This window comes from Schistocerca americana, chromosome X, assembly GCF_021461395.2.
Source record: "Schistocerca americana isolate TAMUIC-IGC-003095 chromosome X, iqSchAmer2.1, whole genome shotgun sequence".
NCBI lineage: Eukaryota > Metazoa > Arthropoda > Insecta > Orthoptera > Acrididae > Schistocerca > Schistocerca americana.
In genome coordinates, this window is record NC_060130.1 from 1,001,312,089 (window position 1) to 1,001,333,072 (window position 20,984).

General features: G+C 36.1%; 1 protein-coding gene across 2 annotated transcripts in view; it reads left to right on the forward strand.

Annotated features, from left to right (window-relative positions):
- The window catches only part of LOC124555427 (inactive selenide, water dikinase-like protein), a 160,503-nt gene extending 140,210 nt beyond the window's left edge, over positions 1–20,293 (forward strand). For both annotated transcript variants that reach the window (XM_047129332.1, XM_047129331.1), the window contains one exon: positions 18,663–20,293. In XM_047129332.1, coding sequence (XP_046985288.1) covers positions 18,663–18,820 — 158 coding nt within the window. In that variant the 3' untranslated portion in view covers positions 18,821–20,293. The remainder of the gene's footprint in view (positions 1–18,662) is intronic.
- Positions 20,294–20,984: the final 691 nt, after the last annotated feature.

Sequence of the window (20,984 nt, forward strand, 5' to 3'; positions counted from 1 at the left end):
GAATTTCTTTTTCTTGGTTGCACAGTGGACAAATCATTTTAGACTCGTCAAAAAAAGTTTGGATCACCTCGGTTCAGAGAATTGCAGAACCTGTACTGAAAATTGGAATAGAGATCAACATAAACATCATTTGCGCCATTCTTATTGCTCAAGTAAACCACACATTACATCTTGTACCACCATAAAGCGAGACCTTTCAAGATTGTGGTCCAGATTGCTGTACACACCAGTACCTCTAATACCCAGGAGCACGTCCTCTTGCATTGATGCATGCTTGTATTCATCGTGGCATACTATCCGCAAGTTCATCAAGACACTGTTGGTCCAGATTGTGCCACTCGTCAATGGCGATTCGGCGTAGATTCCTCAGAGTGATCAGTGGATCACGTCGTCTATAAACAGCCCTTTTCAATCCATCCCAGGCATGTTCGATAGAGCTCATGTCCGCAAAACATGCTGGACACTCTAGTCGAGCGATGTCATTATCCTGGAGGAAGTCTTTCACGAGATGTGGATAATGGGGGGCGCAAATTGTGATCGATGACGAATGCCGCAATCCCCCCCACCCGAATATGATTCCGATATGGTTGTCCTATCAGTCAGTGGATGGCATTCACATATTGTACAGCCATTACGGCACCTGCCATGATCACCAGTGGTGTACGTTGGCCCCAAATAATGCCACCCCAAAACAGCAGGGAACCTCCAGCTTGCTGCACTCGCTAGACAGTGTATCTAAGGTGTTCAGCATGGCTGGGTTACCTCCAAACAGGTCTCCGATGACTGTCTGGTTGAAGGCATATGCGACACTCATCGCTGAAGAGAATGTGATAAAATCCTGACAAGAGAACCTCCCCATCGCACCCCCCTCAGATTTAGTTATAAGTTGGCACAGTGGATAGGCCTTGAAAAAATGAACACAGATCAGTCGAGAAAACAGGAAGAAGTTGTGTGGAACTATGAAAAAAATAAGCAAAATATACAAACTGAGTAGTCCGTGCGCAAGATAGGCAACATCAAGGATAGTGTGAGCTCAGGAGCGCCGTGGTCCCGTGGTTAGTGTGAGCAGCTGCAGCACGAGAGGTCCTTGGTTCAAGTCTTCCCTCGAGTGAAAAGTTTAGTTTTTTATTTTCAGACAATTATTATCCGTCCGTCCGTCTGTCCGTCCGATGCGACTGAAACTGTTACATTCATTTGTTGCAGTTTATGTCACAAACACTTATGTTTTCATCACTTTTTTGGGAGTGATTATCACATCCACAAGAAAACCTAAATTGGGCAAGGTAGAAGAACCTTTTTACCCATTCGCCAAGTGTACAAGTTAGGTGGGTCGACAACATGTTCCTTGCATGTGACGCACATGCCGTCATCAGTGTCGTATAGAATATATCAGACGTTTTTTCCTGTTGAGGAATCGGTTGACCTAAGACCTTGCGATCAAATGTTTTCGGTTCCCATTGGAGAGGCACGTCCTTTCGTCTACTAATCGCACGGTTTTGCGGTGCGGTCGCAAAACACAGACACTAAACATATTACAGTGAGCAGAGATGTCAATGAACAAACGGACAGATCATAACTTTGTGGGAAAAAAAACGGTAACCTTTTCATTCGAGGGAAGACTTGAACCAAGGACCTCTCGTTCCGCAGCTGCTCACGCTAACCACGGGACCACGGCGCTCCTGAGCTCACACTATCCTTTATGTTGACTATCTTGCGTATGGACTACTCTGTTTGTATATTTTGCTTATTTTTGTCATAATTCCACACAACTTCTTCCTGTTTTCTCAATTGATCTGTGTTCAGTTTTACAAGGCCTGTCCACTGTGCCAACTTATAACTAAATCTGAGGGGGGTGCGATGGGGAGGTTCCCTTGTGAGTGATCAATTTGGCATGCTGTTGGGCCCATCTGTACCGCGCAGCATAGTGTCGTGGTTGCATAGATGGACCTCGCCATGGATGTCGGGAGTGAAGTTGCGCATCGTGGAGCTTATTGGGCACAGTTTGAGTTGTAACACAATGTCCTGTGGCTGCACGAAAAGCATTATTCAACATGGTGGCATAGCTGTCGGGGTTCCTCCGAGCCATAATCTGTCGGTAGCAGTCACCCACTGCAGTAGTAGCCCTTGGGTGGCCTGAGCGAGGCATGTCATCGACAGTTCCTGTCTCTCTCTGTACCTCCTCCATGTCTGAACAACATTGCTTTGGTTCAGAGACACCTGGACACTTTCCTTGGTGAGGGACCTTCCTGGTAGAAAGTAACAATGTGGACGTGATCGAACTGTGGTATTGACCGTCTATGCATGGTTGAACTACAAACAACACGACCCGTGTAGCTGCTTCCTGGTGAAATGACTGGAACTGATTGGCTGTCGGACCCCCTTCATCTAATAGGAACTTCTCCTGCATGGTTGTTTACATTTTTGGACAGTTTTTGTGACCTCTCTGAACGGTCAGAGGGACTGTGTCTGTGATAAAATATCCACAGTCGGTGTCTATTTTCAGGAGTTCTGGGAACAGGTGTGATAGAATACTTTTATTGGTGTATTTTCACTTTCCATTTATAACAAAAAAATTTAATAGAATTAAAAAATATAAAAATATTAAATTGTTTTGTATGTGAATGGAGTCTCTTGTGGATCTAAAAATCAAAAAATTCATTTATAACAACAAAAATGATTTTAATAATTATTGATGAAAATAATGAACCATGGTTTAAAGCAAAACATGATGCATAGTTATTGGAGTATAAAGAAGTAGATAAAGCTTTCCAGCATATTGATGAAGATAAAAAAATATTAGAAGATTTAAAACACTCCAAAATGGAGAGGTCAAAAGGTAATGAAAAATCTTCATTTCTTATCAATGGAGGAGGTGTTCATTCTTTAATTTTAAAATCTAGAGAAGAAGCAAAACAATTCAGAAAATGGATTACTCATGTTGTTTTGCTGTCCATTCGAAAACATGGAGAATATAAGATAAAGATTAATGCTAAACAACTTTATGAAGCACAAATAAATCATGTAAAAGAACTGAATAATGTCATCCAAGCACAATTAAAAAATGCACAAAAGCAAATAGATATAATTAGAAATTGTGAAGAATTTTTGAGAATTATGTGCCAAATTCAATAAATTTATATCATTCCATGAAAGAAACTTTAAGAATAGTTTGCTATGAAAATTATTTCAACATTTCGGCTGTGTATTCGCCAAAACTATTGCATGCCATTACAAATGATTTAGCAAATGTTTCTTATAATATAAAACTAAATTTGGAAATACTTTCTTCAAAATTAAATTGTAAATAATTCATAAAATATTTTATATACATCTAGTAGACAAAATTCACTAAAGCCATCATTTGATTCCATCAACTCAAATTTAAAATTTTCAAATAATTTTGAAATTAAGTCTCTTTTGTTAAACTTTATCTGAACATCAAAATAAAGTCATCTTCTTTACTGAAACAATATGCATAATGAATTTTATATTCGATGCCAAAAATGTTTAAAGTTTCAGTAACACTCTCCATTCCTGTATAAAATGTCTTTATTAACATTTTGGAAAATGACATTAGCTTTACTAACCCAACTGTTGTGCGAATTATCGAAACCCAACCATTTAACCCTCTAACGGTAAGGTGAAGTTTCCTGACATAAACGGTAAGGTGGGGTTGGATCAGACCCCACCCTCCGACTATCGATTTTCCGGGTAAAATAAAAAATGAATAATGAGAAAAGGTTTTATCATCAATTAAACACACACAATATTTGTTATAACAACAATTTTTTTTATTTTTATAGTCAATAAGTAAGAATATAAAGTACTTTGGAAAAAATAGGAACTTGATTACAAAAAAATACCTTAATAGATATATTCTCTATAAAATTATTGAAAACATATTAAAAATCAATAGATTCAGTCATCAACTACGAAATTAAGTGCTTTAGAAATTCTAAAGATTGGAACTAATGAGAAACATCTCTTACTAATTGTAGAAAATATAGTGTCAGCAGTTTCGAAATATAAAGTTCTCAGTAATAAATGTCTTTGTACACATAATGTAATAGGAACAAATAATGAATGTATAATGTTATCCTGGAAACGATCACATACAGCCCTGAAAATACATATTTGGCAAAATTTATCACATTTCAATTTCTTTACACCCAGGGCATATAATAACTTTATGCTCCCCACATATAGAATGCTTACACTTACTACAAAAAGCATTCCCCTTCCTATCTTTTGATCCGTCGCAAAAATCACATCTTCTTTTCTTTAGTGGCTGTCCTTGGGTAGGCTTATCTAATTCGATTGGTTCTTTTTCTAAAAGTTTTCCAATAGATGAACAGAGTTCACGGGGAAGATGTGTGTTATTCAACCTCTTTTCCAAAAGAGGTTTTGTCAGAGAGAGCGCAAGATTTTTGAGAAATGATATTCTCACGTCATTTGAAAAGCTGTCCATTGTGCTATTGCTTTTGTAAATGATAAAACTATTTATAGCAGCGATGTCTAAAATAGTATAAAAGTACCGCATGGGCCATCTTCTTGATTTTCTTCTTGTGGTTCTGCTGTGGCAAAGCATATCCAATACATCGACCCCTCCTTTAGTTAGATGGTAGAACTCCACAATTTCAGGCTTATTTGATTTTTCATTTATCTCTCCAGAGAAGTGCATAGACGATATCACTAAATTTTTTTATTTTTCTTTGGGGTAAATGACACCAAAGTTTTGTCGTCCTGATACATAAATGTTGGTGAGCCTACTGGAGCTGAAATCAGCATTGATGTTGGTATTTGCGGTTTGTTCCTCCTCAGTGTACCTACAAATGTGAGTTTCTTTTGGAGGAGGGCGGCAGTCACCTCCAGTGAGGAGAACCAATTGTCTGCTGTAATGTTTCTATTAGAACCCCTGATAGTTTCCGTCAGGCGCAAAACATACTGGGCAGGTAAAGGCAATTCTCCAGGTCTCCTCTTTATTCGGTTGTCCTTGCCTGTGTGGAATGCCACGTAAAAAATAGACTGTCCTTGCGTCACATAGTGACAATATTTTCAACTCATATTTGTCGGGTTTCGATGGGATATACGTTTTGAATGGACAGGCACCCCGAAAACTCAATAGAGTCTCGTCTACTGTGACATATTCAGATGGACTATAATTTTTTTCACTGTTAGATTCAAACATGTCCCACACTTCTCTGAAGGTCGCAAATTTGTCTTTGATTTTTCTGGCCTCTCTGGTGGCTTTATCACCGAAGCGGAGGTTTTCTATAAGAAATGCAAACTTTTTCTTGCACATAGTGCAACGGAATACCGGAGGTCCATAGGTTGCTGAGAACATCTCATCTACACTGAGCATAGAATTTCTTAGGACACCACTCATAAAGAGAAGGCCCATCAACCCTTTTATTTCAACGCTCTCTGTTGGTGAATGACACCACTGGACCGTATTGTACTTTAGCCTAGATTTCTCGATTTCAAGATTTGTTTACAAAACCATTTTTTCTATAATTTTCGAATATATAAATAATATAAATATTTCCAATTCACTAGTGACCCCCTTGCTTTCCTACGTGGACCAGGGAGATGAGTAATAATATTTGACGCTGGTGTCCTAGAAAATTTTGAATGGATGGGTTTGTTGGTCCATATTGTCTCTAAGTCTTTACCTAGCTCAAAATTTCTCTCATCATCTACATCTGACTGAGAATTATCAAACTCGACTGCCCCTGCTGCACAATGATATACATCATTCTCGTCATCAGTATTAGATAATACATCATCCTCGGTTTGTGAACAGTTTTCTGCATCGATATTGTTGCCATCCTCTGACTCAGCCTCTTGTCGGAGAAACTAGTTGTATATCTCCTCAGGAGTTCTAAGGAGTTGGTGCGCCATTTTAGTAAGATACTAGAAGAGAAAACAAAACGTAGATGTAATATAAACATCAATATAGGGTTGAATCCTCCCCACAAAAGAAACTAATAAGTGTGATGTAAACAGTAAGGTGGGGTCGGATCGAACCCGAGCGCGGGTAATGTAGGGTTCGGATAGAGGGGGTAGCTGCAGGTCACTCGCCAGACTGACGTGGCCTCATCGGCGTTCTCGGGACGACTGGCTGGTAGGGTAGCTGGAACCACAGCGCTCTCAGAAAAGGGAATGGGGAGTTATAAACAAAACAGACTCGCTGGGGTCGGATCCAACCCCAACCTTACCGTTAGAGGGTTAACATAAACTTTATCTCCTTTCATTCTCAAAACTTTCTCAACGAGGTAAACATGTGGAACATATGTTTTCATTATTTCTAGTTCATAAAAATTTCCGTCAATATCTTCCAATTATTTCATTGGAAAGATCAACATCTTCAATTTTGAAAATTTCTGTTGACCAATTGGCAGTGTATTGTTTCTCAAAAATTCCTTTACATTTACTTATTCTCACTTTATTGCCAATTTTAAATTTGGATTCAGCATCTAGCAAATATTTATGTAAACAGTTTTCAATCAGATTTTTTCAGCTTCTTTATTTACACCCTTGGCGGCATTTTTTATAGTTGAATGTCTCGTGTTGGTGTATTCATCAACTAATTTCGAAACTTTCAACACATTTATAATTTCCTTGAAGAGTAACTTCCTTCCACATTTTTCCTCTGAATTTTCTGTAAAATTTCCAACAACAAATGCTCTTAATTTGCTAAAAGTTGAATAATGATTAATGTTAACTTTTTTCATTAACTCTTGAAATTCAATTTTTTTGGCGATGGAGCGATGACTATTTTTATTTATTTTTTTTTTTTAATTTTTTTTTTTTTTTTTTTTTTGAGATTCAGCTATATTTTTACTTGTTTTAGCGTTGAGATAGCCCAAGCAAATTTTGAAAAACATCAATAAGTCAATAAATATTTATATCCTGTATCTTGATATTCCTTTCAACTTTCTGGAGTTTATTTTGGCTAAATAAGCTTGCCAATGAACATCTATTACAAAAGAAATTACATTTTTCTTTTAAAATTTTTTTCTCATTCTTCTTCAGTAGCGCTACAGACCTTGGTGAGCCTTGGCTTCTTCAACAATCTTCCTCCACACTTCTCGGTTATTTGCTGCTCTTTTCATCCCCCGGATTCAAATACTAGTGATAGCCAATTTTTTTCATTGGCTTATGTAATTCATTTTTAATTTGGTCACAAATATTTAGACCTTCACCTAAAAATTATTTAAACAAATTTGCTCTTTTTCATTTTACAAATTGAACTAAGGCCTTCAATTCTTTGTTTTCCATTTTTGGTTGTCAATCTATGAGGCTGAAGTGTGTCAGTAAGCTTTTTGCACTTCAAACAGTAAATTTGATTATGATTCTCCATTTATATAGAATGAAAAGTAATTTTAATTAGTTGCTTGCATCAAAAGACTTTATTATTTGTAGATCTTTACCAACTTTTCCATATAAATTTGAAACTATAGATTTAAGCACATTTTCCATTGAATTAACCTTGTCTTTGGTTTTTATTTCTTTCTTTCATGTGATGTTCCATGATACCATCATAAATACCAATAATATCTTTAAGATTACTTAATTCATTTAATTACGGAGTTAAATCGCCTTTTGAAAAGTAATCTGATAAAACTTTCTCAATATCTTTCTTGGAATAAAAATTTATATATTGTTGTTTAGTTTCTAAAAGTCTTGTTTCCAAATATCTTTTACTAATCGCATCCAAATCATCAAGTTTATCATTACTGTTAACGATTCTTCTATTTTTAAAATCAATATAATATTTTGCAACTTTTAAATTTTCATTTAATTCTTTTTGAAATTCTTTAACTACATCATACGTTTTTGAGTCTACTTCTGTTTGAGAATCTTAGATTTTTGATTGAAAATCTTCAAATTTTGAAGTTAATTCACCAACAATTTGTGCCTCTAATGACTGAAAATCCTTAACGATTTTATTTCCAAAAATGTCCATTTAGTAAATTTAAAATATCATTAAACTTACAATTTTTGCATAACAGTTTTAAAACATAGACACAAATGTCCACAAATTATTTCATTGAAAATTTGAATTCTCTTGATATTGTAGTATAAATTATTTTTCCCAATATTTCCTCCATATGAATCAAAAACAAAATTTATATCTCTGTTTTTATAGTAGCAAATCCAATGAGCTACAACATGATCAGAAGTATCTAAATTTACTATTCCACTTTCTAAATTTTATGGTTCATTTGGCAGTTCATCAATCATAAAAATGCATCGAAACTTATTTAAGTTTTAATTGTTTGACTAGTTTTTCTATGTCAAAATTAGATAAAGGTTCATTAAATTTTTCGATTATTTCTTTGAAATGATTTTTACTTCTTTCATTCCACTGCCCTTTTCCATTTCCAGGTTATGTCTTTTTTGTTCTTCTATCTCTTGATCACCTTTTTTCTTGTTTAGCACTGTATTTGCAGTTGATGCAGATCTGCCACATTATGAACCAATTGTTGCAAGATCAGCTAAAGCTGCAAAAATTAATGGAAGAAAACCACCTTCATGTTTTGTTAGTCCAGCGCCTTAGATATTCAGTAATTTTTTTCGCAATTGAAATAGATACAAGCAAATTTCGGATAATTTTTTCTCTTTCTTTATTTTCTGAACATCAGTCAAAAATCTTTCTTTCTTGAACTTTAGTCAAAAATGTTTCAGTTGCATTTAGTTGATCATTAAGTATGATCACCTTTAGCTTAGTATGCCCCTTGGTAGCAAAGTATAATTGATAAAAAAAGTTGTTCATTTATATAGATTAAAAAATAATAAAGTTTTTTAATACCATCCATTTTGTCATCTTCTAATCTACTAATGTAATATCAGTGGTTATAAACTACGTGCACGTATGAGTAGAGAGAATAAGGTGGGAGGAGGAGTTGCCATATATGTCAAAAGTTATTACTGTGTAGAAAGCTTAGATACAAAAAAGTTTTGTCTAGAGCAACATATAGAAGCATGTGCCTGTGAACTTAAACTGAAGAAGGGCTCTTTTATAATTGTAACAGTATATAGGTCCCCTTCAGGAAACCTTCATTTATTCCTGCAATACTTGGATGCCTTGTTGTGCTATCTGTCAGACGGGGGAAAGCAAATTATTATTTGTGGGGACTTCAGTGTTGATTCACTGAAAGAGTATAATAGGAAGAATGACATAGAAGTCTTGCTCGGTTCTTTCAATTTGTCATCTGTCATTAATTTTCCTACTCGGGTAGTAAAGGACAGCAGCACATTTATAGATAACACTTTTATAGACCAAGATAGGTTTAAAAGCACAAACTCTTGTCCTGTTGAGAATGGGCTTTCTGATCATGATACTAAGCTAGTATATGACATAGCTCCATTCAGTAATTCAAAACTACCCTCCAAAGTTGTGTGTTCTATTAATGACTCAACAATTAGAAATTTCAGAGAAAATCTTCAGCAGTTAGACTGGGATGGGGTGTACAAGGAACCCGATGCTAATTTAAAATATAACTTATTTCATGATACACTTGTAAGAGAATTTGAAAACTGTTTCCCCAAGAAAGTAGTTAAATCTAATTATAAGAAACCATACAAAAAACCTTGGCTTACTAAAGGAATAAAAATATCTTGTAACCATAAAAGGGAATGGTATGTAACTACAAGAAAGAGTAATGACCCAGAAACAGCCAAATTTTATAAAAAGGACTGTGCTACATTAAGAAAGGTTATTAAAAAGTCCAGAAGCATGTGCATCATGCATTAATACCTCTGATAACAAAATCAAAACAATTTGGGATATTATTACAAGGGAGACAGGGCAACCAAGAGTGCAGAATGATGGCATTACCATCAAAGCGAAAGGAAACTTGACAAACAAGAAGATGGAAGTCGAAAACATTTTGAATAATCATTTTTTAAATGTTGTAGAGAAAATAGGATCCAAATGTTCATTAGAAGAAGCAAGGCAGTTAATGGAAGAGGCCTTACCCACACCATTTGATACAATTGAAATTCCACCCACCTCTCCTTCTGAAATTAGGAAGATAATAAATTCTCTCAAGAATAAAAGCTCACAGGGAATTGATGGGATTTCCAGCAGAATAATAAAAGCTTGTTCCCAAGAGATAAGTGGGATTCTTAGCCACATATGTAATAGATCTCTGCAGCAGGGCATTTTCCCAGATAGACTGAAGTGTGCCATTGTTAAACCGCTGCATAAAAAAGGGGATATGTCTGATGTCAACTACTGCCCAGTCTCTCTTCTGACTGCCTTATCCAAAATTCTTGAAAAAGTAATGTATTCTAGAGTAGCTTCACACCTTTGTAAAAATAAAGTTTTAACAAAATGTCAGTTTGGTTTCCAGAAGGGTTTTTCAATGGAAAATGCTATATATACTTTCACTAATGAAATATTAAATGCTCTGAGTAACCGGAAGTCACCCGTTGGGATTTTTTGTGATCTATCAAAGGCTTTTGATTCTGTAAATCATGGAATACTTCCAGATAAGCTCAAGTACTGTGGTTTGAATGGGACAGTGCTCAAATGGTTTAAATCTTACGTAACTGGAAGAGTGCAGAAAGTTGAAATAAGCAGTTCACATAATATGCAAAGAAAACTGGTGATTTCTCAAACTGGGAAACAATCAAGAATGGGGTGCCGCAAGGTTTGGTCTTGGGTCCTCTGCTGTTCTTAATATATATTAATGACTTGCCATTCTATACTCACGAAGATGCAAAGCTGGTATTTTTTGCCGATGATAAAAGTATAGCTACCTCACCCAACAGACAAGAATTAAATGGTGAAATTGTAAATGATATTTTTCAGAAAGTCATTAAGTGGTTCTCTGCAAATGGGCTCTCATTATACTTTGACAAAACACGGTATATACAGTTCCACACAGTAAAAGGAATGACACCATAAATAAATACAGACTTTGATCAGAACTCTGTAGCTAAGGTAGAATATTCAAAATTTCTAGGTGTATGCATTGATGATGGGTTGAACTGGAAAAAACACGCTGAGGATCTGCTGAAACGTTTGAGTTCAGCTACTTTTACTATTACGATCATTGCAAATTTTGGAGATATACATCTGAGTAAATTAGCTTACCATGCCTATTTTCGTTCTCTGCTTTCGTATGGCATCATATTCTGGGATAACTCATCATTAAGTAAAAGAGTATTCATTACACAAAAGTGTGTAATCAGAACAATTGCTGGAGCTCATCCAAGATCATCCTGCAGACTCTTATTTAAAGAGCTAGAGATCTTCACTGTAGCCTCACAATATATATATATATATATATATTCACTTATGAAATTTGTTATTAACAATCAGAACAAATTGAAAAGTAATAGCAGTTTACATGGCTACAACACTAGGAGAAAGAATGATATTCACTACTCAAGGTTAACTCCGACTTTGGCTCAGAAGGGGGTAAATTATGCTGCCACGAGAGTCTTTGGTCACTTACCTAACAGCGTTAAAAGTCTGACAGATAGCAATATAGCATTTAAAAGGAAATTAAAGAATTTCTGAATGGCAACTCCTCCCACTCATTAGATGACTTTTTGGATATAATAAGTGGGTAATTTCCCCAACCCCCACAAAAAAAAAATTAAAAATATTCAGTGTCATGTAATATTTTGTGTAATGTAATATCTTGTATAGACACCTTTTATTAACCTGACACGTTCCACATCATTTCAGAGTGTCGTATTCATGATCTATGGAACAAGTACTAGTGTAATCTAATCTGTTTTCCATACATATTTCCTCTAACTGATGTTGCAGCAATTTTTTCACCTAAAGAAGCATCGGAAACATGCATTTTTTCCTATGCAAATAATTGAAGTTCTTTATCTAGTTCATGTCTTCTTTCTAATTCTGTATTATCTCTATAAGCAATGTCATGTTCCTTAAATTTGTCATCTAATCGATTAATTCCTTGATGTCCTCTAGCTAATCTTTCTTCTAATTTTGTCCGCGGTCCACAATATTTATAGCCGGGAAGATGTATTTTGAATGGTGGTTTGTTAATTAAAGTGTTTACTAAACCTTTTCCGTATTTTTCACTTTATCAAAATGCGTGAGAGAGATCATTCAAAAATTTGATTAAGTATGTAATACGTTTTGGACTGTTGATAATGAAATCACTAAATTTGTTTTTCTAACATTTTTGTTATGCCAACTTTTTCGTTATAATTTTTATTTTCTGCTGATTCTTCACCATGAATAACAGCTAATCTGTCAATTGATTGTCAAACATCATTAATCCAAATACATTTGCCTGATTTTTCTGAATGTTTTTTACTAAATCTTCGCCAAATTTTTCATCTGTCTGAATCAGATAATTTTTTAGAAAGATAAAGATCAACAATTCGTTTTATCAGATATTTATATTTGTTACCTTTACTTGATGTTTTTATTTGGATTATTGTCAGAATATAATGCTCCTGATTGAATCAATATATCTACATAATTTGATAAATCAGAACCTGTAAATGGTGTATTCATATCGCCCATAGTTACTTTTTAACATTCATTAATCCGGCAGTTCCTTCATATGTTCTATCACCAATTGTTAATTTAGCTGCTTCAAATTTTACTGGAAATTTACCAACAAACTTAAATGCACCAACAGGCCTTAATCCAAAAACTTTGTCTTCACTATGATTAATATATTAAAACATTCTTTCACTTATATATCTTTTAACAATTTCTGATGTGGCTGCTTTTTGTTTGCCTTTTAACTGTTTTCTGTTTTTAATTTCTTCCCCATATTCATTCAATAAATGTTGTATTTCTGAATCACTTAATGTGAAATCTCTTTTATCACTTTCATAATGTTCCATTGTTGAAATATCATTAAATTCTTTAAAATAATGTTTATTATAAGGAACAATTTGCCTTAGAACTTCTCTATATTCTTCGGTTGCTTTTAAAACTTTATCAGCTAAACCTTTGATTCCTTCAACTTTTTCTATTGTATCGATAACTGGTTGATATTCTTTCTTACATTTTTCATATTCTGTTCCGGTTTTTTTTTCCATTAGTTAAACTGTTCTTTTAATTGTGCTTTTAATTTTTGTATTTTGTCTCACTATTTTAACAACTTGTGGATTGTATTTTGCAGACATTTATTAAGAATAAAAGTATGATCATTGTTTTTATTTTGCATTCAGTGTTTATGTTTATCGTTCAACGCTTATGTTTCTGTATTGCATTCATCAGTTCTGTTCACTTTGTTTAATGTTAATGTTCAATGTTAAATAAAATCCTTAATCTTTTCACTATATTTACCTTCCATTAATTTTTCTTGTCATATCAATCCTGACAAAACCGAATTTATCTTTAGTCCAACATTTACTACATAATTCTTTAAATTGATCAATCTTTAAATCTCCTCCAATAAATTCATGATAAATATGTGATTCTTGAGTTTCTCCCGGCGTATTTGATAATCAAAATATCCACGGGTGTGCTGCCGGTCTATGGTGTCCAACGGGCACAATATTTCGGCGATCATACATGTCGCCATCATCAGGTGAACTGATGGACTGAGCTCCTGTGAACGTGCCGGCACGGAGATCCGTACGCTACAGCTGCTCAGAGGGAACTGGGTTCGGTCGCGGCAGCAGCCGATTTAAATACCCTCCGCCCGCGGCGTGCTCCCTCCGTCGTCCGCGCCCCGCGCCACGGTTGCGCGGTGGAACAGATTGCGACGGCGTCTGAGATGACGTCGGTGTGATGGCTCTGTCCGCCGTGGTCATCAAAATTATACATTTGCTCGATTTACTCTTGATTAACCCAATCGCTGGTTCCCAAGCGTTGCTAAGATTATAGCCACAGTCACGGTTTATGAGGTCGTCATTGGTGCGAATTTCGATGGCCTCTCTAACAACGCTGTCCCAGTATCTCGAAGTCGGTACCAGAATCCTCATGGCGTTCATACTCCATAGCGTGATTTTCCGACAAACAATGTTCAGCGACCGCCGACTTGCTCGGATACATCAGTCGAGTGTGCCTCTGGTGTTCACGGCATCGATCCTCGACGGTACGCATCGTCTGACCAATATACGACTTGCCACATTGACACGGAATCTGGTACACGCCGGCCTTCCTCAAACCGAGGTCATCTTTGGCGCTTCCCACCAGTGCAAGAGTTTTATTTGGAGGACAAAACACAGTTCCGACCCGGTGTTTCTTCAGAATGCGGGCGATTTTCCCCGAGAGTGCGTATGGAATAAATGCAGTGCCTACCTCCTCCCTCGTGACTTCATCCATCTCAACAGGTTGTGCTGCAGTGGTTGGGCGGAGAGCACGTTGAATCTGCCACTCTGAGTACCCATTTTTTCCGAAATACAGTTCTCAGATGTTCCAATTCCTGGGGTAGACTCTCTGCGTCAGAGATAGTGTGCGCCCTATGTACTAGAGTTTTAAGTACCCCATTCCTCTGTGAAGGGTGGCGGCAGCTGTCTGCGTGCAAATACAGATCAGTGTGCGTAGTCGCCATGGGTAGCCCACTCTCACCGGTGGTAGCGAATTTGTGCATGGAGAACTTCGAGGAGGAAGCCCTGTCGTCATCCGTATGGAAACCTACTTGCTTTTTCCGTTACGTGGACGACACGTTCGTCATCTGGCCACATGGTATGGATAAACTCCTTGACTTCCTTACACATCTAAACTCCATACACCCCAACATCAAATTCACTATGGAGACTGAAACGGAGGGTAAATTACCTTTCCTTGACGTCTTGGTCAAGAGATGGGCTGACGGCACCCTAGGTCATGGGGTGTATCGGAAGACTACGCACACTGATCTGTATTTGCACGCAGACAGCTGCCACCACCCTTCACAGAGGAATGGGGTACTTAAAACTCTAGTACATAGGGCACACACTATCTCTGAAGCAGAGAGTCTACCCCAGGAATTGGAACATCTGAGAACTGTATTTTGAAAAAATGGGTACTCAGAGCGGCAGATTCAACATGCTCTCCGCCCAGCCACTGCAGCACAACCTGTTGTGATGGATGAAGTCACGAGGGAGGAGGTAGGCACTGCATTTATTCCATACACAGGCGCACTCTCGGGGAAAATCACCCGCATTCTGAAGAAACACCGGGTCGGAACTGTGTTTTGTCCTCCAAATAAAACTCGTGCACTGGTGGGGAGCGCCGAAGATGACCTCGGTTTGAGGAAGGCCGGCGTGTACCAGATTCCGTGTCAATGTGGCATGTCGTATATTGGTCAGACGATGCGTACCATCGAGGATCGATGCCGTGAACACCAGAGGCACACTCGACTGATGTATCCGAGCAAGTCGGCGGTCGCTGAACATTGTTTGTCGGAAAATCACGCCATGGAGTATGACCGCACGAGGATTCTCGTACAGATGTCGAGATACTGGGACAGCATTGTTAGAGAGGCCATCGAAATTTGCACCAATGACGACCTCATAAACCGTGACTGTGGCTATAATATTAGCAAGGCTTGGGAACCAGCGATCGGGTTAATCAAGAGTAAATCGAGCAAATGTATAATTGTGACGACCACGGCGGACAGAGCCATCACACCGCGCAACCGTGGCGCGGGGCGCGGCCGACGGAGGGAGCACGCCGCGGGCGGAGGGTATTTAAATCGGCTGCTGCCGCGACCGAACCCAGTTCCCTCTGAGCAGCTGTAGCGTACGGATCTCCGTGCCGGCACGTTCACAGGAGCTCAGTCCATCAGTTCACCTGATGATGGCGACATGTATGATCGCCGAAATATTGTGCCCGTTGGACACCATAGACCGGCCAATTGATTACTTTTTTCCAATTTAGCTATCCTCTTGCTAGAATACAATTATCGGTCATTAATGTTGTTTTTCCACAACCGCTTGGTCCAATTATTGCACATCGTATTGAATTTGGTAAAAGTTTATGATGTTTGTTTTTTGATTTTTTTCTGGAATTCTTAATTTTGGCTCCCAGTGTGTCATTTATTTACATAATTTTTACTAATATAAGTGAGTTGATTAATTCAATTGTGCCATAATCCTTCTGTTCTGAAGAAACAATTAAGTGCTACAGTAAGAAATTTAAAAACGGTTTCAGTTGTTGGATTTTACTCAACTTTAACTCCAAACATCACATCGAAAAATAATAAACTTTACTGTGATGGAGAAACAATAGAAATTCCTGTTGGTCAATATAGTTCGAAAAATTAAAAAAAAAAAAAAATTGTTCATTCAAAAAATCCAAATATTCATATTAAAGAAAATAGTTTTAAATAGAATTTCTGTTGAAAGTGATAAAGTATACATGGATATAAAAGAAAATAATATTGAAAGTGTGGTAGAATTTATTAAATAAGTTATTGAGCCTAATCAAATAACTGTTGCTAACGATTTTCCTAAAATTATTCCATTTGAGTTATTAAATGTGAATTTTAATTTGGCTGAAGGAATGTTTGTTAAAGATAATCATTTTTATTGAAAAACTAATATTATTGCTTTATTTAAGCCGAATTCTGAATCTGGAGGTCCAATAATTTATCAGCCAAATCATCCTCTAAAGATTTCCATATTTGACACTATTGAAAATTTAGAGATAACCGTAATTGACAAAAATGATGATCTGATTGACTTCAATGGTGCTTGTGTAACTGTTGTTTTAAAAATGAACTGATGGTTTTTTTTCCTTTATAAATCATGAACCAAATTGAGAATAACCAGTTTTACTCATTTCCTGTGAATGAGAAGACTAAAAATAATCTAAATTTTCCCAACAATAAGAAATTAATGTTAATATTGGTGCTGGTTGGGTTCATTCTAATTGCTCGTAACTTTACACAAGTTTTGATGTTGTTCATACATATGAAACTGATTTTTCTGCATATGATGGAAAATCAAGCATTAAACTGATTGATAATTATGTCTTAAAGTTGTCTAGAGTTGAACATCCTTTTATTTCTTCTTCAGCTCTTATTTGCTTAACTTCTTCGCTTTTGAGTGAGTTATCTTTATCCACTAGAATTATTTGGTGGGTTTTTAAAGATTATAAGGAAATTATGTTTGGACATGATTTAACTGTAATTTTTACTTGGAGTTTGAGAAAAGATCAAGAAGATTCTATTCTTTGTTGGAGTACTGGTAATGATAATTCTGTTCTTCCAAAAGAAGGTAAAATTGTTGTAAAAAGTTTGGACATTTGTGTTCCTGTTGTTAAATATGAACTAGAATTTTTACTTGAACTAGAACAAGAAAGACTGAAAAATCCTAAAATTCCAGTTTCTTTCTTTGAACTTCAAACAGTTGAATTTGCTGCATTACAAGTAAAAATAAATTTTGAACTATATATTACTAATTACTATAATTCAATAGAATTTGATATGCCTTAATTTATTTTTGTTGTTTTCCAAACTAATTGAAAAAATAATCAAATCCTTGATTCTTCTTTATTTGATCATGTAAAATTACAAATTTCTCTGTTAAAAAATGGAAGAAATGTTTTTCCACAAGAATTGTGAAATCTTTATCCACCAAATAACTTCGACAGCTTATGATGCTTTCTGTGATTTTAAAAGAATAACTCTCTTGAATAATGATGTAAATGTAAGTACTTTCAATTTTGTTCAAAATTTTCCAATTCTTGTAATTAATGTGTACAAGAATGAATGTTGTAACTACTCAAAAGACAAAAATGAAATTATGTGCATTCTTTAATGATAACATTCCAGATGATACAATTACATATATTATTATTATGTATGGGAAAAAGAATTTAACTTATGATTCACAACACAGAGTGCTTACTGAAAATTTTTAAACCGAAAACGTTACTTCTTCAAAAAATTAAAATGTTATCCAAAAGCAAGAAGTTAGTTAACATTTTAATTTTTTAAGTTGTTTTCTATATAAATAAAAATACAGTTTTTACCCTCAACGCTGCCCTCCAATACTAAATTAGTGATCCCTTGATGCCTCAGAAAATGTCCTACCAACCTTTCCCTTCTCCTAGTCAAGTTCTGCCACAAATTTCTCCTCTCCCCAATACTATGCAGTACCTCCTCGTTAGTTATGTGCACCCATATAATCTTCAGCATTATTCTGTAGCACCAAATTTCAAAAGCTTCTATTCTCTTCTTGTCCAAACTATTTATCGTCTATGTTTCATTTCCATGCATGTGAGCTCCATACAAATACTTTCAGAAACAACTTCCTGATACTGAAATCTATACTCGATGTTAAAAAATTTATCTTCTTCAGAAACGCTTTCCTTTCCATTGCCAGTAACCTTTTATATCGTCTCTACGTCTGCCGTACAGCTCCATTCTTTTCTTCTTACCCTTGTGTAGTTATTTTACCAGGAACAAGGGACCGATGACTTCGCAGTTTGGTCCCTTCCCCCACTCCTTTAAACCAACCAACCAACCCCCTGACATTATTTGAAGCAGTGAAAGAAGTGACATTAGTTATAGTGTGTCAGTATTAAGGTTCAGAGACATAGTGGTGGTTAATCTGGAGGTGACTTGTCAAAGGACCTGATCAGTGACAAGTTCCCAAGTTTTTGCTTTGGTCTGTGTGTGTGTGTGTGTGTGTGTGTGTGTGTGTGCGCGTGCGCGCATTCACGTCCGCTCATGTTGGTTTGTGTTTTTGATACTTTGGTTATTTGCTTGCAGGAGGGCTCTTGATCTGTTTGGACGAAACTAGAGCTCATGAGTTCATCAGAGAATTTTCTGCAAAGGAAGGATATGAACCATGGATTATTGGTACTGTTTGTCAGGGTCAGAGAACAGCACAAATAAAATCAGATGCCACAATACTTGAAATTGCATAAAATATTGCAGTACATTTCATTCATGCTTTCATGAAGGTATCTTTTGGCCTAAATAAACAGTATCTGACTGTTAGATATTTAGTTGATTTCCATTTCCACTATAAATTTAAGTGATGTTTGACTTATCCCTGATTACTTATTGGAGGAAGGAAATAACTCTTCTTGTACAAATACTTAATGTGACACAGCTGGATAGACCTGCTTTTTGTTCTCTCATTGTTGTGGTCCATAATTCTAAGCAATCATTTTAGGGGGCAAAATGCATTTAACGAACTTTATTATGTTAGGATATTTAATCTGATATGTAGCCTGAGAGAGAAAATTTGAGCGGTTTGACACTGAATGATTTGTAGTAGTTAAAGTTTCTGAAACAGCTGTTACGATGATGATAGTGTTTAGCAGTTTAAATTAAAAATTGAATTAGTCAAGGCTGCAAAATCTGTTATTTTATGTTATTGTTTATATATTTGTTGGAATTTTTAATTAAAAGGGTATAGTAGCACAAGAAGTGAATGGAAATTGGAGTACCTGCCATTTGTGATAAATCTGTTAGATTCCTGAAGTGATTTTGTGAAAGATTTAATCAGTTACAGCATTTTTGCAATTGAATGCTGTGCTTACAATCCAATGTTTATGTTGTAAAAGTGAGACTGATAATTGCAGTTGCGATGAACATGTTTTGTAGCCAGGCATTGAATGACTTGTGATAGCCAAAGTTTCTAACAGCTATTGCAATGATGATAATGTTTGTCTTCATAAGATGTCTTCATCATACTGCTTATGAGCTGTAAAATCAGTTAAAATTCTTGTGTACTTAATGAGTTACAGTTATTGTAGACATTGTAGTTATCAGTTTCTTTTCTGTTAGATTAAGATTTTTCTTTTTGGGTGGTCCTTGTGAGACGTGGCAGGGTTTTTGGATTTTTATGATACAGATTTACTGTTGACTGAAATTTTATGATTATTTCACATTTTAACCGTAAGTGTCAAAAACGTTTCTTGTGTGGCAAGTAGTTCCAGCCATTTAGACATATTAGTAAAATTATTTAATCCTGCTCTGTGTAGTATATCTATGCTCAGTGTTCTTATGAATTAGTTTAAAAAGGTGGAGAATGCCAAAAATGAAATAGTTCCATTTAAAATGAAAAAAGTCCTGTCATGTATCAGGTTTATTGTAACTTAATTTGTCTGTGTTTGGATACATCTAGAATAATTATTTACATAGAATTACGGTACACAAATACATAATGTCACTTTGCACATTTTGAATATTCTAGAGCTGAAACAAATGTTAAATTTACCCATCTTCATTCATAAACAGAGTCTGCAGATGTGTACTGCCTATGTTACTACTACTGTTACCAATTACCAGCGATCTGCATCCCACAATTGACATTATAAATTACATAACTATAATGTAATAACAGTTGTTTGTGTGCTGTACGAATAAAAGTTAATTTTTTCAAACTTAAATTATGTTGTTGTTCTTGTCTTCAGTCTGAAGACTGGTTTGACGCAGCTCTCCACATGCGTATCCTGAGCAAGCCTCATCTTCTCCGCGTAACTACTGCAACCTAAACCCTTGTGGACCTTCTTACTGCATTCATCTCTTGGCCTCTCTACAATTTTTGTGCCCCCCCCCCCCCCCCTCCGCTTCCCGCAATACTTAATTAATGATTCCTTGATGTCTCCCAATGTGTTCTATCAACCAGTCCCTTGTCACCAAGTTGTGCCTCAAATTCCTTTTCTCTCCAATTCTATTTAGTACCACCCCATTAGTTATGCAATCCAACCATGTAATCTTCAGCTGTGTTCTATAGCATCACATTTTGAAAGCTTCTATTCTCTTCTTGTCAACATTTTACTCCTTGCAAGATTACACTCCAGACAAATACCTTCATAAAATACCTCCAAACAGTTATAAATTTATATTAGATGTTAAAAAAACTCCTCTTCCTGATAAATACTTTCCTTGCTATAGTCAGTCTGAATTTTGTATTGTGTTTACTTCGACCATCATTGCCCTAATAGCAAAACTCACCTAGTGTTTTTAGTGTTTCGCTTCCTAATCTGTTTCCTTGTAGAGCCTTGTTGCCTAATGCCCGCGTCACCTAGGACGGCGCTTCCACGCATAGAGGCATAGTGGAAAGGGAATGTGGGGGGA